Here is a 23,196-nt window from a genome sequence, read left to right as displayed (position 1 = left end):
AGTAGATAGAATATCATATCATGCAAAAATTTACATTTGATATGCTTGATGACCCTATGCACAAGGAGAATTTCATGTATTTAAAAAAATGTGATTCCCTCAAATCTTGCCATGCACTCACTAGTCTTGTTTTATAAGCTTATGTTGCTAACCAGATTCCTTCAACACATTTGCATACTGAAAGTCTGTTTTCTATAAGAAAACTGCACTTGTGATAAAGAGATGCTTGTAAGTCTCGAGCCCACAAGAACATGTTGTAACCCCATTTTTTAAACAATCAGATTGCGTCCTTAAAGCAATTTAAACAGTTTTGCCTATTCTGAATAAGTGACAAAAATGACAATGCTATTTACAAATGGTCTATCTGACATTCATCCACAAGACTAGTGCTAAAATAAGGTAACAAAGGTAACTTCATTATTAATGAGATGTGCAAGGTCTAAATAATAACAGTCATGTGAAACAAGAAAAGCAGCAGGTTATGTGTCTAAAATCAAAAGACATAAATTATACAACTTCATGTACCATAAATATATAAAAGAATAGAAATAATGGAAAAAATACTTAAAACTAAATTACACCAGGACTTAAATTATATATATTTTTTTATAAATATATGAGATGAGAAACAGCTAAATCCTGTCTGTCTGTAGTACCTTTCATGGCTCAGTGTTTCGACTGTTCAACTTTACATTAACTCATTTCTTGAAATGGATTAAAGAAACTGAGCAATAACAACAACAACAAAAAATCCCATTTGTCACATGCAGCAGTCTGAATGCCTGGCACTTCAAAATGAGTGTGTGCATTTCTCTATGTGGCTTTTATCAGGAGTTTATCAGGACGCATGCAGATAACTACACTGCATTACAGGATACAGGAAGTTGAAGATGTTTGAAAAGAGAGGAACAAACCACACATGTAGAGATGAGTGTTTTTAGAGGTACAATTCATCTTATTTCCCCCTAGACAGTGTTTTTGACCAAAAAGAGACATTAAACATCATCAAAGATTCGGCTTTGAGAAGACGACATTGAGAGGTACCTTCCACCGGCATGTCTGTGGGAGAAAGAAACAGACATGTGAGCGCACAAGATAAACCTCGTGACAATAGAGTGCTGCAGAGTCATCATCCCCAAAGTCAATGGGTTTCTTGAATGGGTTTCTGGTTAAACACCTGAAAAAGTGTCTGTGGTTAACACAAGCTCAAGATATTTTTACGTTTTATTCTACGACATAAAATACCTCAGTAATAATGCTTTGTGATTTTTTTTTAAGCTTTTACTTGCTAACAAGCAGCTAAATGCAACTACACAGGGCCAATGAATATCAACACACCGAACAGGAAAACTCATCTACTCACTAGTCCACTTTTACAGCCTTCTGTGTTTATAACTCAAACTTTCAGGGAAAATGTTTGGAGAAAGAGTTGTCGTGAAGACCGTGCTGTAGTTTATAGCCTATGTTTAGCTTTTTGCATCTGCCGATTGCATTTAGGCTTATTTGTGGAGATTATCATGATGAACAAAATGTGTGAGAATCATAAACTTTTGTTGGTCACAGAGCTTATTTTTAGCAATAATCCAAAAGCCAATTGAAAAGGGGAACTAGGGTGATGCTAACTTCCGTGTTGACCGACAAAATTCTGTCATGCCCACAGCCCTCATAAAACTCCATCTAACCTGCCAGGGTCAGATTGCAAAGGGTCATCAGTAAGTGTCTCAGCATTGAAGTCCAATGGCTCAGCGTCTTGCAACAACTCAATGCTGTCTCGCCCTGACTGGTTGCTGCTACGCGTGTACTTGGCCTCTGCGAAGAAAAAAGAAAAAGAAATCCTGCTTCTTTTTGGAATTCACTTAACAACAAACACCCTATAAGAATACTACAGGATACACGTCTTATTGGGCATTAAACATACGTCGGTTTGTGTTTGAATTTAGGGTTTCGCCGTAGTTGGTTTCCTTCATCTCAGACATGGAGGTTCGGTTTCTGGCAGCAATATCATCTCGCTGAACATAACGCTCTCTCCATTCCTGTCACAGGGAAACATATATTTACACACTGGAATAATCAGACGCAGTATGAATTATAGAAATAATCTTACTCTTCGTCTGTTTTCCCCATCTTCTATTCTTTGCCGTTTTCTTCTTTCTATGCAAAAGACAGCAAAATAAGTCACATACATGTCCTTGATTAATGTCGGACGGGACCATTTTAACTGTCAATGTTTTTGTCAGTGGTGACTACCCCTCTGACGCACTGAGGTTTTCACCACTGCATATAGTAGAGCTGTAGCAATGAGGAAAAGTGATTCCTGTTTGAATCATCATTTATTTCTGTTTACATCTAACCATAGCAACCACAGGAGACCGTTTGACTTTGTTTTTAATCTACAGGTCGAACATTTAGATCTGCTTCAAATGACATCTTTCTCATTTTAAAAACCATTTGATCATAGTTTTGTTTTGTGTTTGTTTGAAATTAGTTTTGTAGACCAAAATAAATTGGGCTTGTGTGAATTTCTTTATAAAAGAAATAACTTTTGAACAGTATATATATATATATAAATATATAAAGTAGTCAAAGTCCGGACTTGAATCCTATTGAACAAATTTGGGATTTAGCGGATTCAAAGATAGATCGCACAACAATTTTATCAAAAGCAAGTCTTTGGGAACAACTAGAAACTATTTGGATGTCAATACCAACAGAGACTGTGGGAAAGTACTGTACTTAAAAACAATGCCAGTAAGAATGCAAGATGTTTTCAAGGCCAACGGACGGCATTCAAAATATATATTTTTTTAGTTATTATGTGTGAATAAAGACTATTTAGTTGTTTCAGTTTCAGCCTAATAAATGATGACAAAAAAACAAGTTTTAACAACTTAACAACTTTTTGACAGACTCCTAAAATATTTGTTTTCTCTTTATGACAGGTGGTCTAGGTTTTTGAAGCTTACTTTTCAAAAGTTTGAGGTCAGTGTTTTTTTTCCAAGAAGCGAATACTTTTTTTCAGCAATGTTTTTTTGAGCACCAACAATAATTGAGCAGCAAGTCAGCATATTAGAATAATCTCTAATACCAACTGGGACTGAAGTAATGGCTGTTGAAAATTCAGCTTTGCGATTACATGAATAGTTTACATTTGAAAATATCTTAAAATAGAAAACAGATATTTTAAATTGTAATATTTCATAATATGGCTGTGTTTAATTTGATCAAATAAATGCAGCCTTGTTAAGCAAAAGAGACTTCTTTCAAAAACATTTTACTCACACCAAACTTGCATTTTATATTTACTGTGTATATACTATTGACCTCTGCGCAGGAGTTCTCTGCCTTCATCTATGAGGTCAGAAGTCAATTCGTTCTCTCCCATGAACTGCTGGAAACCCAGGAGGTTCAGACAACGTGTCCCAAGACTGGACAGAAAGCGGGAAAAAAAAAATTGTTTTTTAGTTTTCAATTAGTCAGAAACTACAACATAACATCTGACACGTAATACCCATCACACATGAAATTCTGTCTGATAATTCATAGATAATATTAGACACACCTGAAGAATGTAGCAATACAAAGAATGACGATCAGCATGGGGTAATATATATAGAAGCCGTTGGCAATGAAGGACAGGACCCGCATGGAACCCATGATCTACAACATTAGAGAAGGTTCATTTAATGCTTAATAGTACATTCAAAAAGGGCATTTTGGGCCATTGAAGCCTTGTTCTCTAAATTTCATATAATGGTAAAAGACTTACAGAGGTGTATGCCGTCTGCTCCTTTGCTTGGTGGGATATGGCAGAATCCATGTGAATCAGTCCCAGGAAGTTTAGACAAAGTGGTGGAGTCAAGCGGCAAAAAAGCCTAGTAAACAACACACAGGCTTTGTGCTTTATCAGAGAAAGACTAATGACAGAGTTTACTGACAATACAAGTTTAATACACTCAATACTGCTATGCAGAACATACATGCCGCTGAACTGTAGGCTGTAGGCATCAGTTTGGTGATGTGAGGCCAGGTAGTAGTAGTTGAAGACTCGGATGCGAAACACGGTGGAGTAGACGCAGGTGCAGAGGAAAAAGATTGTAATGAAGCACGCCATCTACAGGCCAAAAATGACAATATTAGCTTATGTTTCAGCTAATCTCACCAGGTCAGACCGTCAGTAAACTCTTAGTTTTGGTGTATTGCATGAGTCGGCAACATTGAGTTGTAAATAAGTAAAAAATAGATCAAATGAAATCATATATTAAAATTATTTTATTTAACTATTTTACTTAAGAAGAAAAGATAAGTTCAAACTTTCTAATATAAAAAAAAGTGTACGTACACTGAACAAAATTATAAACGCAACACTTTTGTTTTTGCCCCATTTTTCATGAGCTGAAGATCTAAGACTTTTTCTATGTACACAAAAGGCCTATTTCTCTCAAATATTAATGGAATACGCCTATTCCACTCTAAAATGTGCAGTTTTACTGTATTGGGAGGGTCCGGGGGGAACCCCCCGAAAAAAAAAGAAAAGAAAAAAAAGTTGTTGATTGTGGACTGTGGTATGTTCAATCATATCATATATCAATACAATTATATATCATATATACAGTATATATATATATATATATATATATATATATATATATATATATATATATATATATATATATATATATATATATATATATATATATATATATATATATATGAAGAGTTCAGATGCAAAAGCCTCTAAGTGCCATCTGAAATTTTCTTCTAGAATGATCATTTTTATCAAGCTCGTATATTTAAGTTCAGTAATTTCACTTAAATGGCAATGAAAATTACCTATGAATTGTCATTTAAGTGAAATTACTGAACTTAAATATACGAGCTTGATAAAAATGATCATTCTAGAAGAAAATTTCAGATGGCACTTAGAGGCTTTTGCATCTGAACTCTTCATATATATATATATATATATATATGTGTGTGTGTGTGTGTGTGTGTGTGTGTTTCAACAAAAACATTAAGCGGAACAACTGTTTATGTTTCTAAGCACCAATTCAGCATATTAGAATGATTTCTGAAGGATCATGTGGCACTGAAGACTGGAGTAATGATGCTGAAAATTCAGTTTTGCCATCACAGGAATAAATTACATTTTAAAATATATATAAATAAAAACATTTAAAAATAATTTAATAATTATAATTGTAATTTTACTGTATTGTTGATCAAATAAACACAGCCTTAGTAAGCATAAGAGACTTTTATAAAAAAAATATTAAATCTTACCAACCTCAAACTTTTGAATGGTGATGTACATAATTAAGTTTGACGTTAAGTTTGTCCCATCTATATTTTTATCCATTTACTATATTAATCGCCCAGCCCTAATCTGCTAAATGTTACTTAAGGCATGAAGATATAAAAATGTAATAAACATTAACATCTTGATTTTCTCTAAAGTTGCTTTGAAACAATGCGTATTGTGAAAAGAGCTATACAAATACATTTTGACTTGACTATTCACTTTTCTTAGATTACAGAGCTCAAGCAGACTCACCTCAATGTACAGGTAGTTGTAATCTCTCTCAGCAAGCTGGATAAACACAGCAAAGAGTGACAGAACGGGACGAGTACTGAAGAAAGTGCACTCAGACCAAACCACAGCCACCGAAAAGAGTGCCAGAACCACAGCCAGTATACGGTAAAACCACTGCTTCAGCAAACACTCCCAGTACCACTCTGATGAAGGAAACAAAGGACAGTAAAAGCAGGGTCAAAAGTGACACTTGTTTATCTAGATCTACTACCTACCTACTGTGGGGGTATAAATATAGCGTCTGAACCAGCCTACAGGTTCTGGAGGGGAAAAGCTGTGAACGAACTGCCGAGAGGTGCTGGTTTCGTTCTTGGCAACGTCCTCGAGATGTAAAGCCTGTTCCAGCAATATCTGCCACTGAACTCGTGTGCGATTGTGCCGCTGCACTGCGTAGATCACCTGAGAAACCAGCTGTCAGTATTATCCTCGATCAAAATTCATAAAACACAGAGAGAACGCCTGAGCGGTACCTGCTTGTGTAGTTTCGAGAGGCTTCTTTCAGAGGGATATGCGTTTTGTTTATCATCGAAATCCTCATAGTCATCCATGTTCCTGCCCATTTTCTCCTGATATTCAACTGGGCACTAAAAATAAAAAGCAGGTTTCAACTAAAAAGAGTGGCACGGTTCCTTCAATCACAAACATATGCACTGTCATCCTCTCACCTTTCGGAGAATGGTGTCTACATTCTTCCTTAATGGATGATTATATTTGATCGCTTCATTGATTTTTCTCACTTCCTATGATAAAAATACAAGACACAATATTGGCTGAATGGACTCAGATCTGACATGACCTTTCAAAGACCAGCTCACCCGGACTTATATATTGTAAACAAATGTTTATTTACAGCGTATAAACACACATGCTTTCACCTCCATGACATCTTCTAGGTTCTCCTCTGAATCTGCCTTCTCTGTCATGAGCTTGGCTGCTTTGAAGTAAGTCTTGATGAGAAGGTGACCCTGGCGTGAGGACTCCCAGTACGAGCGGGGGATCTCGACCAGGCCGTAGCCCAACAGCAACACTAGAAGAAACAAACCCCAAGTGTTGGCCGCAGTGATGCCGATGGTTTGCAGCTCATACCTGGTGAAGTCATACAGAAAAGAATAGTCAGTATGAACAGAACATTGTGATGACAACTGAAGAATTTTCTGGGTTGGTTTACCGACCAGGAGAGGTGCCACTGAGGATGCACAGCCACATAGATGAGAAGAGAGCCGAAGATGAAAAGGTATGTGCCATAGTAGATTGCATTCTCAATCAGGGCCGTCTTGATCTTTCCAGTAATGGAGAATCCTCCAGAGCGGGCATATGACTGCATGAATGGCAGAAGGAGCCTTAGAAGAAAAAACACCATTATTAATCACTATTTTTACAGTTAGCACATTCATGAGCAGACATAATACAGCATAGTTATTTATGCATTGTTTAAACCAAAGGTTTTCAAAGGGGGTGCTCGAGGGCCCAGAAAATCTGAGAATTTTTTTTATTTTACTATGAATAGGGCATAGAAAAAAAAACTGTAAAATTCCAATACTAATATTTATGGTTGTCTTAAAGGGTTAGTTCCACCCAAAATTAAAAGTATGTCATTAGTTACTCACCCTCATGTCGTTCTAAACCCGTAAGGTAAGACTTTCCTTCATCTTCGGAACACATATGAAGATATTTTTAATGAAATATGAGAGATTTCTGTCCCTCCATTGACAACTTTGAGGCCTCAAAAAGTTTATAAAGAGATCGTAAAAACTAATCCATATGAATCAGGCTGTTTAGTCCATATTTTCTAAAGAGATGATGAATTAAGGCTTTTATTGACATATACAAATTAATCAGCGAACATAAACAGAAGATCAACCACACTGGCTTTACGAGAACAAATCTCATTGGTTCCTGCGGAAACTCAAACGTGCTGCGTAACACGAGAACGAACCTCATTGGTTCTCGCATGTCAAGCAACATGCTTGAGCTTCCGTTTACCACAACTGATGTGTGGTGAATGTTTATATATGAATAAAAGATCTGTTCATCAAATAAAGCGATCGTGTCTCTTCAGAAAATTTGAACTAAACCGCTCAATTTATATAAATTAAATTTATGATCTCTTTATGAACTTTTTGAAGTGTTAAAGTGGTAGTAGTTATATCTTCATTTGTGTTTCAAAAAGGAACAAAAGTCTTACGGGTTTGGAATGACATGAGGGTGAACTAACCCTTTAATTTCTTCATTTTCAAACATTTAGAGCTTGTATTTTTGTGGAAAACCAGGAGCTCTGACACTTTGGGAAAAGGGTTGGTGCAATGTTGCATTCCCAAATGTCTGTTCCCAAACAGATGCAGAGATGAGTTCGCGGGGAGCAGCATTTACTGCAAAGCTAGCCGTTCTGAGACACTGAAAACAGTGGATCATGAGCTGATTGTGTGTAAATTAACATGAGTGGCACTATACTCTGAAACATGCAGTGCATGTATTTATTTAATTAAGCCTTTGCAATCTAAAAATAGCACTTCGCCAAATAGCAATTTTGTTTTCATTTCAATAACTTTGCCGCACTACAAAAGACTGACTTGAGTAGTAACATTGACAAATAATTATCAGGAAGATTTAAGATGTCTTTATCAAGTTTAAAAGGGCAAACCTTTCTCACCAAGTAAGACACTGTGAGGTCCAATAAACAACCCTCCAGAACACTGGCATGATGCCATCTGGAATGTAGCTCCATGGTTTATAGCACACATGTTCAGTGCTTCGGGAAAAGGGACAAAATATATGTTCATAAACATGCACTATAACGGTACAATCAGAATAGGCCTAACTGAATACTTGAATTGCTGTTGAATTTACCTTTTACTAGGTGAGACAGAGGTGTTTGGAGTCGTCTGGTTTGAAATGACAGGGCTCACAGAGGGCGTCTGGGCATGTGCTCCCTGATCAATTAAACACTGCTTGTAGATTGTCTGAAAATCAATTGCACAAGTTGTCTGAGCTGCATCAGGAATTAACAGTGCTGGACACTTTTATAGAGCGGGAGCCACACTAACCGTGCTGACATCCAGGGGAAGAATGAAGACGATGAGAAAGCACAAATACCAAGCCAGCAGTGTGCCAAAGAGAACCATGCGCTGCTGCTTCTTAAAGTCGCCATAGCGATGCAGGAGAAAGAGGGCCAGGAAAAAGACAACCACAATCTCTATTCCCAGCGCTGCCCCGCTCATAGTGCAGGCCGCACTCCGCTCACTCTTCCTGGGACTGAGAGCAACTGCAAACAGAGAGATAGACAAATACCAAATAACATTGGACAAGAAACAGTTAAAGACCACATAAAATGGAAGTTTGGGAGATTTTAGACAAAAAAACTTAAACTTAGGAGGAAAAAAAAAACCTACCCACCACAACAACAACACAATCTATGCTCACAGAAGAGAGTACAGATCTACATAATATAGTGACTAATTATGACAACTGTATTCTAGCAGATTGTTTACGGTGTTATGATATCTTGCACTATTTCAAATACTTTTGTATTTTATGTGTAAAGTAATTTAATGGGTAAAGCATAGACTTTTTAATTATTTAAATTGATTGATTTGATTGTTGTTTGACATGAATGGAGTGTTTTATATGATTACAGAAAAAGTGTGCCTTTATGTGCCTAAAAAGTTTTTATTTTTATTTTTATAAAACGTACTTATGTGACTGGTATTCAAGCTATTGACAATATGCATCTCAGGGACCCTTTTGTTTTTCCTCATTTGAGCATAAAGTGTAATTATCTGTAATTGCTGGATTCAGTCGAGCCTAACTAATCTCACTATGCAGACAAACAAGTTCGTTTACTGGGCGTAATGGGAAGTTGTGATGACAAATTCGACTTATTTCCGCGATTCAGTTCTTTTCGGACAGAATCGGTTCTTTTGAATTCGGATAATCAAGTCGTAAACATTTCTACTATTAACACTAATGTTAAATGATTCAACGAATCATTGACTCAATAAATGCCTCAGAATGATTCAGTTCGATTCGTGAACAACTCGCTCAGGGCTGCATCTCCAAGCATCCTAAGTATGCTTTTGGAATGCTTACGATACTTTTAGAAAACAGAAATCGGTTCATCATCATCAAACTTAATGCAAGTCCAGATTAAAAAAAACAATACAATACAATACATAAAGAAATGTGTTACAAACGATTCAACCAATTCATCAAAAAGATCCGATTTAAAGAATGATTGATTCACGAATCGGATATCGCTAGAATAAAAACATACGCCTGGTTAACACACAAGCCTGCTGCGTTACTTGCAATTTGTTCCAATGTATACACTCTGTTTTGCGTCAAAGAGTGCTTTAATCGCAAACGATCTGTCAAAGCACAATCTCCAGCTGATCTTTTGGGCAGTGCCCGTGTTTTGCTCTGAATCATGGGATCGCCTTACCTCAGATCTGCTTCAGAGAAATATGTGATGCAATAAGCTTATACCTTATTTCATTTCATAGACAAATCAAGGTGCGTGATGATAAAATTACCTAGACAAAATCCACATTTCACGGATTTCCAGAAAATCACAAACGTCACGCCTCTGACGCATCTAATGGGCGGCGGCTTCTTCTAGTTTTACAGGCAAGACGCCATAGATGAATATCGCCAACTACTGTGCATAAGAGCAAATAACACTAAAATGCATTATAAAATAGAATTAGCAGCAAAAAAAGGAAAATTACAAATTCAAAATGTAATCCCATGGATACAGTATCAGTCCCAGTAACAAGAAAAAAAATCTTTCATAAAATAGGCCTGTGAATTAGATGTTTGTGGACATTTATTTATTATTCTCATGAGAAAAATTGCACAATATACTATTGTATCATTTAGTATCAAAAGTAGTATATTAAAACAAAGGCAATATGCACAAAAGTATATATTGCAGAGATTGTAGCTTTCTGGGACATTCTGGGTCACTTGAATTTTTCACAAGAAAGTAACACAAATAAGCATTGCCCAATATTGCCCTGGCACTGTGCACATTTTGTTAAATATTTTCTAATTACAAATTCAGTGAAGTGCCTCAGGGACATGACAACATGCTTGGTGTACGATAGAAATTATTTTATGATAAAAATAATTATTATTTTTATTAATAATTATTTTTAATTATGTTTATTTATATAATAGACATACCAAAGTATTTTGAAAAGCTTTTAACATTTCGTTTTGGTGAACCACCACTTTAAAAGTCTGGGGGACTGAAATATTCCTAAAATTCCAGGAATGACTCTTCTACAAATGAAATGTACTCGGAACTCTTTTTTTACACTCAGAACAGCAGCTGGGGAAAGTTAGTACTTTGATTCTGCGAACGCAAAGTCGGTCCTTTAGGGGGAGCCCTATGCTTAAAAAATATCTCCTGACAGGAAGACAAAGGGCAGCTTGAACCTTTTTTTTTTTTTTTAAGTCTTCTATGGCTTGAACACAAGCGAATGGAAGATATGCCGTATCCTTAAATATACTACTGAATGTTTTTTTTTTGTTTTTTTTTTTTTTTTTATTGTCAAGGACCCTTAAATATTGTGATCCTTTACTGCCTCGCTGAATACACAACAACGGTGACTTAACAGACTTTCAAGTACAGCCCCCTATTTTAATAAGGAAAAAAGCTGAAATCCCCCGAAACTGCATGTCAATGTTAAATGTATATATATCATTTACAATCAGTAATAACGTCTGACTCTCAATCTGGACTAATACGCATGCGCAGTAAAGAGTAAACAAACGAGCGAGCCACTCTAAAAAATAGCGATTGGCTCTTTTAACAGGAAGGCGGGACTTTTAGTCCATTATCAAAAATGCGATTGGCACTTTAAGCTGCAGGGCGGGACTAAATGTTGAGCGCTACGATTTTCCCATAGACAGTATAAGAAGGATTTTCCTTCACTCCCATAGGAGTGGAAAGTCTCCACTTTTTGCAGTGTCTCTGATTGGTGACGCAGCTCGTGACGTGACGTGACGTGAGGTCCACAAGCACGATGCTCGCGTGATACGTTAACTTGTCGGGACAAACAAAACAGCACACTCTTATTTGAGTATACAAATTGAACAGTTCTTGGCGTGAACTGGTTACTGATATATCTGCGTTGTCCCTTTTTGATTTAGGCGTCCTCAAGGTAAGACTTGTAAGATTACTATGACCCGTTTCATGTGAGTTTGAAACACTATGTTGTGTTTGTAAACGTGCATATTGTTAATAGATGCATATGCGCGAATTGTCATGGCGATTTTGATGTATTAATGCACGGGGTTTCACCTAGTGGTCCACAGTTTTGTTTCTTTACAATCATGACTCGTTAATGAATGACTTAACATTACACAATATGCTGGGTTTCTTGTGACTTTCGTAAGCTTTACTCGTAACTAACGGTTTTGTATTGTTTGTAGTCATTTGTACTTTTAAATTATACTAACAATTATTACACATGTCTTATGCAGCTCTAATATGCATTCTTGAGATTGACTAAAATGGCAGTATGTCGTCAAAAGTATGTGGACACCACCTTATCAGGTTTGGCCATTCCAGTAACTCCAGTGAAAACAAATCTCAGTGCTACACCATACAATGACATTCCAGAGAATTCTGTGCTTCCAACAGTTTAGGGAGGGTCTTTTCTGTTCCAGCATGACAATGTCCTTGTCCTTGCACAAAACTAGGCTCATGTAGAAATTATTTACTGAGTCTGGTGTTGAAGAACTTGACTTCACAAAGTCCAGACCTGAAGCCTTCTGAACACCTTTGCATAGATAATAATAGTGTGCATTAGTAATGTACTATTGAAGTTGTTTGTACTGCTTTTCATTTTCATATATTAGAAATGTTATTTGCAATTCTACAAAAACAAAAATGTAAATGTGTAGTTCTTTTTCATTGGGCCTCGTCTTTTTTAGTGATGTATCAAAATATTGGCTACTGAAATTATTTGGCTGAAACAGTCAATTAAAGCATTTAATTAGCGCTTTTCTGATTATGCATTTTGACTGTGTCATTGTATCCGACCCACGTGACCAAAAATTATGCCAGTGTAGCAATATGGAAAATGTATTCGGCTGAGATATTAAGAGGCGGCCTGATGTTAAAAAAAAAAAAAACACCCTGAACCGCATAAAGAGATAAAGTCCCCGAATTAAAACATTATTTTTAGTTTTGGTTTCCTGGCTAAACGAAAACTTTATTTAGTTTCTTTGGTTATGTAAAAAAAAAAAAAAATTCTGTGCATCACTTATTTTTGTTTGACACCAGGAAACTGCGAGTCGATCCTCCTGGCAGCAATAACGCCAACCCTCATCACAAATGGCTCAACAAGCAGTTGAAAAGCTTCCTGATCCTCCTGAAGAAGTAAGTCAAATGGCAGCTGTGGCCCTCATATTGCAGAATAATGAAAACGTTTGCATGTTCAACTTCTTTTCTTCATTTCTCACAGCTTTTACTACCAGAGGGTTGGAAGCATACGCTGCCAAAAGAGCAACATCTCTGGGTCAGTAAGGCTCTCTTTACCAAAGATGCATCTGGGAAGTTGACGCTGACTGAACCTCTGCAGCTGTGGTGGTCACCTCCTGGACCCAAGTTGTTGTATTCACAGCCTCCTGCTTTTCCTGACCCGTTCTTTCATAGCAGGCTGTTCCTTTGGTTGCCCTGTCGCATGTGGGCATACAGGCTAGTGTGCACGAAGCCCAACTGCCGTCGTCTCGGCAATCATTTGAGGCCTTGTGGGTTGTACAACACCGTCCGGAGGGTTTTGGACATGAGCGGGTGGTATTTCATTGTCACAGAGTACCTGGAGTGCTGTTCTTGCAAGAAGAAGATGGCAGGGTGGTCGCAAGACATTCTGGATCAATTGGATCTCATCCATCGTGAGAAATTCCCAGCAGTCCTGACCTACTGGTAGGCTGAGATGTTTGACAATCAAAACATTGTAAAGATGTTAAATGCTCAGGGTTTGATTTTTGTGTGTCTTTTGTTCAAAGGCTGTCTTGTGATAAAGAGCTTGTTAGACTGATGCAGTGTCGGGCACCAGGGAAGAGTGCAACTGCGATGTACCGGCATCTTTGTGTCCGGCATAAGGAGCAGTGGATGGCTCAGGCCACAGAGTACCTCTCTGTATTGAACAAGTTTCAAGATCTCAGCGCAGTTACTGTCAGGGTGCCACAGATGATGCCAGTGCCTTCTCCGTCCTTGCTGTTGACGGTATATGCAAAGGATGCACTGACACGGCTCGGAGAGATGAAGGCCAGGATCACATCCATATACGGCTCCATCCTGAAGGTGGCCTCCACCAAGAAGGTGAGAAGACACAACTAAACTTTAAGCATTTATTGCAGTATTTTTGTTAATGACACTACCATTCAAAAGTTTAAAAAAGTCTGTTATGCTCACCAAGGCTGCATTTATTTAATCAAAGATAGTCAAAACAGTAATATTATGAAATAATATAATTTACTCAAATAGCGGTCATCACTCCAGTCTTCAGTGTCACATGATCCTTCAGAAATCATTCTAACATGCTGATTTGGTGCTCAAGAAACATTTCTTATTATTATCATTATTGAAAACAGTTTTGCTGCTTAATATTTTTGAAGAAATCATGATCCATTTTTTTTCAGGATTCTTTGATGAATAGTATTTTCAAAAGAACAGCATATCTTTTGCAACAATGTACGTATCTTTAGTGTCAATTTTGATCAATGGAATGCATCATTGCTGAATAAAAGTGTATGTATGTCCCCAAACTTGAATATCCATGATAAAATATTTTTTAAAACACATTATGTACTGTACTGTTTGTATTTATGTTGGTTTCATGTGGTTTTAAAGACCATTTTCAAGGCAAGTACAAAGTGTGGATAACATACTTTACATACACCTTGAATACATCTGAGCATACACATCTTAATCAGTAATAATAAACTGTCAATGTTAATAGTTATTAATTAATTCGTAAGTCATCATTATCTATATCACACATTTTTTGGAAGTAACATTTCCTTGTTATAAAAGCGTCAAATTATCTGATATTTTAAGACTTCATTGACTGACTCTCAGTCATGAGGTCAGAATTAATCATAAAATATATATTTATGACATTTTTGGAATTTATATTTATGGAATATTTATGAATTGTTTTTAGAGTATTTCTTTTGAAATAAATTAATATATCTAGATAAAAAGAGCACCATTGACCCATATAACACTGAGATTCATTATTTACCAATTCTTTTCATTCATGTTTAGGTCACTAAGAAACAGAATTCAGCTGTGTGGGCCACAAACATAGCAAATGAGAATGGGCAGGTCCTAATGTGTGTCCTGACCCAAACAGAGGGAGAGGGCCTGCTTCCCATGTGCTCCAGCTTGATGGAACGTTACCGGCGAGCCGGAGAACCTCCTCCGCAGATTCTGTATGTGGGCCAGGACTGTTGTTCCACTACGGGCAAGAGCAAAATGGAAGCCATGTTCCACGAGTGGGACCAGCTGGTTGTCAGGCTGGACGCATGGCAGTTTATGCAGCGGTTTGCAGCAGGCGTCACTTCAGAAAGCCACCCGCTGTACGGCCCCTTCATGGGACGTCTCTTCTCCTGTATATTTGAGTGGGATGCTGGAGATTTAAAAACACTGCAAGAAGCCAAGCAACATGAGCTACGAAAATCTAAAGATGCCAAAGCAATCGGGAAGCTTACTGCCAAAGAGTTACTAAGGCACTGCCGCCTCCAGACACGTGAGGCTCATGTGACCAAGCAGCTCATTGAACAGCTGTTGAAAGACTTCAGGGGTGCTACAGACTTCATGGGCAACAAACTGGTGGACCAAGAGAGGATGGAAGAGATCTGGCGAGCCCAACAATGCCATCTTCTGTGTATCCAGGACCCTCCTGGCGTACAGCTTTACAGGAAGGTCAGAGAGGTGACCAGAGGAGGGCTCTTTCTGCCTCTGTACCACTGTGCACGTGGCGTAGGAGCCCTTGAATCATTCCATCAGCATCTGAACCACTTCATTCCAGGTTTGCATATCTCACAAATAATGTGTTATTTTTGTGAATTGTCTCAAGTTGGATTCAAATGTTTTTTTTTAACTGCTTTTCTTTTTCTTTTTTTAGATACAAGTACAAATGACCTGTACTTCCATGTTTATCTGATTGAAGGGGTAGTACAGTGGAACAAGGCCCGATCTGTTGCTGTCGAGGAAGGCAGTCCGCTGCAGCAATATGCAAACCGTCTGAGCCAGAAGTTTCTAGGCTACAAACTGGTTGAGGATCACAGTAGCCCAGGAGAGTACACTGGTAATGCATTGCATGTTTATACTATATGTATATATTTACGACTGAAAAACTGTGATTGTTTTTTACCATGGCGTATATATATTTATAAGATGTTTTAAGAACACAAAGAAAAAATGTATTCAAAAAGTGTGAAAATAGTATTTTGTGTATATTTGAGAAGCAGAAAATGCTATCTGTCAATTTAGTTTATTCCAAAATGTAATTTCTACCAACATAATTTCCACCAAGGAATGCTGTTAAATAGAGCTGGGCGATTTTTTCCCCCAAAAAAATCTGCGATTTTTTTATAAAAAACTCGATTTACGATTCGATTCGATTTTTTCTCCCCCCATTTAAAACAAAATATCTGTGAACTGTAAATATATTTTAAAAATATATATTTATTGTATTTAATTAAAGTGCATAAACATAAACAAAATTGCAAAGGCAAACCCTTTCTCTAACTAAAAATTAACTGTGCAGTGCGCAACAAAGATTGTTAAACATCCAAATTATTTATACTGTATTTGGATTGAGCTAATAAAACAACAAAAAATCCTGAGGTAACTCTTATGCCTGGTTCAGATTACACGATTTGTTTGTCTGTTACAATAGTCACTGTCAGATTACACGATTTTGACTCCTAAAAATCTTGTCATGTCGTGGACAAGAAACATGTCAGACTACACATTGTTTTACGACCAGTCATCGCGAGCCGTCTCACACACTCATTCACTCGCACATAGGCTACACACACACACACTCACTCACACACACACACTCACTCGCTCGCGCACACACACACTCGCACATACACACTCACTCACATACACGCGCGCTCTCTCTCTCTCTCTCTCTCTCTCTCTCTCTCTCTCTCTCTCTCTCTCTCTCTCTCTCTCTCACACACTCACACACACACACACACACACACACACACACACACACACTCTCGCGCACACACACAATAGTCACACTCACTCACTCGCGAACACACACTCTCACTCACTCTCCCTCACTCACTCACTCACTCGCGCGCCGTCGTCGTCGTGGAGGACCGTTAACAAATTAAACAAACATGCTAGTCTTTTTGTCGTGATGTCGTGAAGCATTGAGGGCTGCGCCGCAGGGAGCGTTCTACGGAAACCCTGAAGGAAGATTTGGCTAATGCAAAATGTATGTATTGGGAGAAAAAAAAATCTAAAAAATCGATTTTTTGAAAATATGAATCGATTTGACCTACCAACTCGATTTTTAAATCAAATCGATTTTTTTCCCAGCCCTACTGTTAAACAGCACAATACATCATTTGAGATGTGCTGGAAACCGGTGGGAATTGTTATTACTTTCAGACAAAAGATTTACATACACTACCATTCAAAAGTTTCAGCAGCAACTGTTTTCAACGTTGATAATAATAAATTATTCTTGTGCAGCAAATCAACATATTAGAATGATTTCTGAAGGATCACGTGACACTGAAGACTGGAGTAATGATGCTGAAAATTCTGCTTTGCCGACGCTAGAGTTTTTTTACTGTTTAAAAATACAGTTTTTTTTTTTTTACTGTATTTTTGATCAAATAAATGCAGCCTTTTGAAGCATTCTTTTAGAAACAACTTACCGGCCCCAAACTTTTGAACACTAGAGTATGTTTGTCATGCTGTATTAGTATTTAGTCAATTTTGTCTTGTTTTTGATTATTTTTTGATTGCTTATATAATGACCCACCCTGGTGACATACTATTTGCACAGGTGAGCTCATAGGGGTGGAGTATCTTTATTCTCAAACCAACAGAGTGTTGGAGGTGGACGACATTATGGATCCTGATGCACCTGATGGAAGTGATGATCAGCTGGAGGTTGACCTGGAATATGAGGATTCAGGCTTTGATAACCTTAAATCACCAGAGTTCTTGGAGTTCAGCCTCAAACCACTTCAGTATCAGGAAGTGCTTCTGCACTCACTTTCCTCTGGCCTCTCAACATCCCAGCCGGATCCAATAGTGTCTTCCACCTCTGGGCCTATAAAGGATGAGCCTTACACTGCAGACCAGTTCACACATCAGGGCATCTCACAAGAGGATGATAATGTAAGTGCTGTTCACTGTTAAAAAATAATAATAATTGCCCTGCACTCTTGAATCACAGATACTAGGATTTGTATTTTCTACTCTTTGTTTGTGCTCTTTTGAGTTTATTATACTTTATTTTATTTTATTTTTTCAGGAAAAGTGCATGGGACCTGATGGTATTCCTGGGTATGACCGTGTTATTAACCTGGCCAACAGTCTGGTTGAGCTTAGAAATCATGGATTTGTCACACAGCGAAAGGTGGACGAGATTGTCACTCTGTGGGATAAGCTATCAGAGCATGACAAGGCTGGTGTCGTCCACCCGGCTCAGCCCGAAAACAAACTGTGCTTTAACAACAGCCATACCGATACCTTTGTGACTCCGTGCATAGATGGTCTGAAGAGGTATGTGTGCCAAACAATTAAAACATCTTGCATTTTTTAATCTTTATTGCATTTTTTTTTTTTTAATACCTTTTGTTCCACAAATCTTCTTCAATGTAAGCCGTCTTGTTGCTGCCATTTGCCTGGCTCTCAGCCACATTCACCCTGCCGGTCAGACCATCGCCGGTGTCAGGGTGAACAGGTGGGCTGCCATCCTCCGAGACTACAACATGATTAGAGACATCGTTCAGGACAGCACTGCCATCTCAACCCGGACACGGATACAGCTGCTTGAGATAAACCAGAGGACATTGTGCCAGTGGTGAGTCAATAATTGATGACTGTTGATTAGAAGTAACATTGCACCTACATGTCAATTAACTCTCAGTAGACTGTTAGGGTTAGTAGAATAAGTTGAAATGTTCTGGCAAAGTTACTTATAGTCAGTAGTATGTCTTACCGCTTTTTCACTGTCAGGCCAAACCATTCTCGTTGCTTAACCATTCCATTCCGTGGCGATCCGGCCCAGACGGTACGGATATATGGTTTCATGTTCCACTGTTAAGTCTGATAACGGAGCTCTTTGGAATGTAATATAAATGCATTAGTCGTTACTTTGGCATTGCAAAAGTTTATAAACGTATGAGATGTAAATAGCCACTGCGTTATGGAGCACAATAAGATATTTCTATTTTTTACTTTTTTACTTAGCTCAAATAGCGCGCTTAGCCAACTACAGAGAAACTGGTAGCCGGTAACGACTGTCCAAGAGTCTAGTTCTGACTGAAGCGTGACCTGAAGCATGACGTAGGATGTAGGCGTAGCGTAAGCTTAGGTAAGAGTAGACGCCTCTCGCAGTTCAAACAAATAGGGCTGGGCAACGAACTCAAGCTACTCCTACATTTCTCTTTAAAAATTCTCGTTTTAGACTTCGAATTTGTGACCCGTGTTTTGTTTTGCTCTATCCTCTGCACTTCCACGTTTGTCAATACGTCATGCGTTGGGTCAGAGGTCACTCCTCCACTGGAACTAGACTCGGACAGAAGCTAGTGATTATAGTTTACAAAGTTATAAACATGGATATTTTTCTTACAAAACCCATCGCATTGCTTCAGAACGCCTTTATCAACCCCCTGTAGCCGTATAGATTACTTTTATGAAGGATGGAAGGCTTCAAAATCCAAGTTATCATTCACTCCTATTATAAAGCTTGAAAGAGCCAGGATATTTTTTAATATAACTCCGATTGTGTCTGGCTAAAAGAAGAAAGCCATAGATGCCTAGGGTGGCTTGAGGGTAAGTTTTGGATTTTCACCCAAAATTGAAAATTCTGTCACTATTTACTCACCCTCAAGTTGTTCCAAACCTGTATGAGTTTCTTTCTTCTGTTGAACACAAAAGAAGATACTTTTAAGACTGTTGGTAACCAGACAGTTGATGGGCCCCATTGACTTCCATAGTAGGGAAAAAAACCAATGGGTGCTGTCAACTGTCTGGTTACCAGCAGTCTTCAAAATATATTATTTCGTTTAACAGAAGAAAGAAACTCATACAGGTTTTTTTGGATGAACTATCCCTTTAAGTAGACGTCTATTAATACTCTACTGGTTGACATGAAGGTGCAACGTTATTTATAGTCAACAATGTCTAAATAAGACCATCAAAACAAAGTTTTACCGATTATTAATATGCAGTTGTATATTAAATGTATATACATGCAGGTGAATTATTGTTTCATGTTTTCTGTACATAGGTACAATGCCAGGAAACAGAGGCAAGAACAGTTGGTTTTGCACCAGTGCATTGACCACATGAAGGCTTCTGAGCCCCTACTTCCTGTGCCGCACAACGTTCCAGAGCCACTACAACATGGACATGTAGGAGATGTAATTAAAGTAGTAATTGGAGGTCCCATGCCTACTGATGCCCCACTCTTACGACTACACCTAGAGCAAAGAGCTGCTGTCACCAGACTCCCTAGCCCAACAGTGCCTAGGACCACTGCTTGGCGGCGGAGGAAGGCAGAGGGCAGAGGGTTACCCCTGAAGCGGCTTTGCGAGCAGTATTTGTGTCAAAAGTGTGGCAAACCAAAGACAAAAGAGTTTGGTCACAGCCAGTTCCGCGGAGTCCACTTTTGTGCCAAAGCCTCTGGAAAGACTGTACAGCAGTGGATGGAGGAGATGAGGAGGGCAAAGTGAGCCAACAAACATTTTCTGTAAAAAAAAATTATATATACTATATATATATTAATATAATGTTTTATTATTTGTAAATTCCATAGTTTTTTATATACTTTGTTTTTAAATACTTTGATAGTGATCTTGGTAAAAAAAAGCCTCTCTTTTTTTCCACTTACTGGTATGTCATTAGTGAAATGGCAATAAAAGCCTTTTTATTCTCATCTCTGAATTTTTTTCTTCCATAAAAGGACACATTTAACATAAGAATGGGTATGGTTAACTTTTTAACAGTATTACTATTACCGATGCTGCTTATCGATCCAGTAATTTAACGGAATTCTTATCTGTTCTTTTTGTTATACTTTTTCATAGGTGTCCTCACCTCAGTCAAACCTCATAAATCATCAAAAATAGAACATTATAGACGAGAGAAACTTCATGATTGAGAGATGTAACTTCCTGGAATTGATGTCACTGGAATGTACTGTTATTTTACAAGGGTTTTTGGTGAGGGCTGCCATGAAATAAGGGGACACAGAAAAAATGATTTATATTTCATAAAACATGATGTATAGTTATGCCAAAACATTGCTTGTGACTATACTTAGAACAATATGCAAATTAGATTTTTGTATAATTTTGACTTCAATTGGCAAATTAAAAGTCCTGCTGAAAAAGAACAAAGTGAACATAGCGAGGGACAGTCCAAAAACCTTACCCTCATTAGCATAAATGCAATTTTAATTATTTAAAATAACATTTAATTGACTTTAATTTTATGTAATATTGAGGAAATAAAACATAATATTGTTTTTAAATCACAAATTTACTTGTTGTGTTAGACAAATTTATTCTTTGTCTGATTTTTTTTTTTAGGTAAACAAAAGGCACCAATTTTGTGGAATGACCCATATATTTAATCTGTTAAAAGTTCAAATAAAGTAATATAACTGCATATCATAAAATCTCAGATAAATCTCAGAACTATACAAAAAAAAAAAAAAAAACATTTACCATCTGTGTGGGCACTGTTGTTGTCTCAGTGAACTGGAAGCGTCTTCTGTCACCAAAACAAATTCCTTGTGTGTGCAAACATAATTGGCAGTAAAGCTCCTTTTGATTCTTTCTGATTCTTATTAAATACAATAGAGGCTGAATTTGTCATGTGTGCCATTTATTGAAACAGACAAGATAATATTTACAGTTGAAATACCGTTCAACCAACATTTTTGGTGCATCCATCTTGAATGGGTTTACATTTGGGGTTTCATTTTCAGAATACTGTTGTACATTGTATAACATGTTGTGCGAATGAATGGCAACTCCATTTATACTTTTTTGTACCACCACAATTTTTCTTCTCAACTTTGAGTATCTAACTTTTCACTCAATGCTACCACACGCAATCGTGTGTTTGGACAATCTTATTATTGACATCTTTTTTCATGACCGGGAACACCACTAGGATAACTTTGTGCCATTTTGTACAAAATAAAAGTTTTTCAAAACAAACTTCCTGGTGAAACATTAAAGTAGACTAGTGTGATCAACAGTGCAAATCTTTTTCATATTTTATTTAATATTGTGAAAATTATTAATAAATAATGCTTCTTTTACTCAAAAAAAAAAAAATTCAGGTTCCTACTCTCAGATAAATGAGGCCTACGATTAATAGAAAATAGAAAACGATATAAAATATAAAACCAGTCCTAATTGAAAGAGAACAAGTTGACAAAAAGATTGAATCCAATATTAGGTGATAATATAGCATAACAAGTGATTTATAAGCTGTTTTTTTGTAGGCCGGTAATTTTTGACCGGGAACATTACAAGTGTTAGGCTATAGGGTTTTGAACACAACCTGAGGGTTAATACATAGTTACTTTAGTAAAACTATGATTAACTTTTGCAAGGCTGTTGGGTTGTCTGTGTGCCTCTTATTATTTTATTATTATCGGAATATGCAAGTTTCTAGATTACACTTTAGAGTAATCTGTTATCAGAAGTGACTGTCATAATAATGTCCATGTCAAATATGTACAGTTCTAGGATAATACAAATCATGCAGTTAGCAAACATCATGTATTCATTTAGACAGAAGCAATGAGCTTTCTAAAGCAATTATTACAGGTTTTGATCATAATGATTACAATATAAAGATAATAGTTTTGATTTGATTGTCATTTGTGTATGTGTAGTTTCGGAGACATCCCACTTGTCACTAGCTCACCCTTAAGCCCTCTTAAATCCCACTCCGGGACGCTCATGGCCTGCTTTAAGGGTGAAGAAGGAGGAGGCCATCGCTCATGTGTCAGCACAAGGAGGTGACACAACAAGTCACCAGCTCGTACTGAGGGCGCCCTGCAGTTCGGCCAGTACTGGGGTAAAAGCTTAAAATGGTTGCCATCCAGTGATATTAGGTATGCATCCATGATGCTGGCTGTCCATTAACAGGAGCGTGAGGGAGGAGACACCACCCAGTCTGCCATCATGGGGAACAAGGATGCCTTGCTGTGATATGCTGCCCTGTTCCCTGACATGATGAATGCCATCAGCAAGCGCCGGGTTTGAGAGGGCACTGGCACACCAGCCCAGGAGGACATGATGTGAATAGGTTTCGGCAACTTTGCCAGCATGTCCTTTAAGGACCTGTGTGAGGCAGTGGA

At 37.6% G+C, this 23,196-nt stretch overlaps 2 protein-coding genes across 4 annotated transcripts; one reads left to right on the top strand and one right to left on the bottom strand.

Annotated features, from left to right (window-relative positions):
- Window positions 1-595: 595 nt before the first annotated feature.
- On the bottom strand, window positions 596-10,215 carry lmbrd2b (LMBR1 domain containing 2b). Of its 2 annotated transcripts, none has more exons than XM_079847258.1 (18): window positions 10,120-10,215; window positions 8,635-8,852; window positions 8,438-8,550; window positions 8,241-8,339; window positions 6,763-6,930; window positions 6,466-6,676; window positions 6,256-6,330; window positions 6,061-6,174; window positions 5,806-5,989; window positions 5,552-5,733; window positions 3,978-4,111; window positions 3,767-3,872; window positions 3,560-3,657; window positions 3,322-3,425; window positions 2,105-2,151; window positions 1,919-2,033; window positions 1,683-1,809; window positions 596-1,059 (listed from the first exon to the last, which is right to left on the bottom strand). In XM_079847258.1, exons 2-18 carry the CDS (start codon window positions 8,806-8,808, stop codon window positions 996-998), a joined length of 2,115 nt encoding a protein of 704 aa, XP_079703384.1. In that variant the 5' UTR covers window positions 8,809-8,852; window positions 10,120-10,215; the 3' UTR covers window positions 596-995. The 2 variants fall into 2 exon arrangements, with proteins under 2 accessions (XP_079703384.1, XP_079703385.1); XM_079847259.1 differs by having other exon boundaries at window positions 10,029-10,132.
- A 1,318-nt stretch (window positions 10,216-11,533) lies between these two features.
- LOC307144365 (uncharacterized protein) lies at window positions 11,534-23,193 on the top strand. 2 transcript variants are annotated; one of them, XM_079846692.1, is made up of 11 exons: window positions 11,534-11,754; window positions 12,882-12,977; window positions 13,063-13,523; window positions 13,607-13,922; window positions 14,871-15,636; window positions 15,733-15,915; window positions 17,647-17,984; window positions 18,121-18,371; window positions 18,472-18,672; window positions 20,104-20,544; window positions 20,903-23,193. In XM_079846692.1, exons 2-11 carry the CDS (start codon window positions 12,933-12,935, stop codon window positions 20,928-20,930), a joined length of 3,030 nt encoding a protein of 1,009 aa, XP_079702818.1. In that variant the 5' UTR covers window positions 11,534-11,754; window positions 12,882-12,932; the 3' UTR covers window positions 20,931-23,193. The 2 variants fall into 2 exon arrangements, with proteins under 2 accessions (XP_079702818.1, XP_079702819.1); XM_079846693.1 differs by having other exon boundaries at window positions 11,548-11,754; window positions 15,778-15,915.
- The last annotated feature ends 3 nt before the right edge of the window (window positions 23,194-23,196 follow it).

This window comes from Squalius cephalus (genome assembly GCF_949319135.1).
Source record: "Squalius cephalus genome assembly, chromosome: 17".
NCBI classification, from domain to species: Eukaryota; Metazoa; Chordata; class Actinopteri; order Cypriniformes; family Leuciscidae; genus Squalius; species Squalius cephalus.
The sequence above is the reverse complement of the archived record's forward strand: the minus strand, read 5'-3'. Positions and strand labels throughout refer to the sequence as shown.

Coding starts and splice junctions, on each gene's coding strand:
- lmbrd2b (XM_079847258.1), bottom strand. CDS start 8,808: ATGAGCGGGGCAGCGCTGGGAATAGAGATTGTGGTTGTCTTTTTCCTG. Junction 6,175..6,255: donor TAGACACCATTCTCCGAAAG/GTGAGAGGATGA, acceptor TTTTATTTTTAG/TGCCCAGTTGAATATCAGGA. Junction 5,990..6,060: donor TCTCGAAACTACACAAGCAG/GTACCGCTCAGG, acceptor CTGGTTTCTCAG/GTGATCTACGCAGTGCAGCG.
- LOC307144365 (XM_079846692.1), top strand. CDS start 12,933: ATGGCTCAACAAGCAGTTGAAAAGCTTCCTGATCCTCCTGAAGAA. Junction 12,978..13,062: donor TTCCTGATCCTCCTGAAGAA/GTAAGTCAAATG, acceptor CATTTCTCACAG/CTTTTACTACCAGAGGGTTG. Junction 18,372..18,471: donor TGCATAGATGGTCTGAAGAG/GTATGTGTGCCA, acceptor CTTCAATGTAAG/CCGTCTTGTTGCTGCCATTT.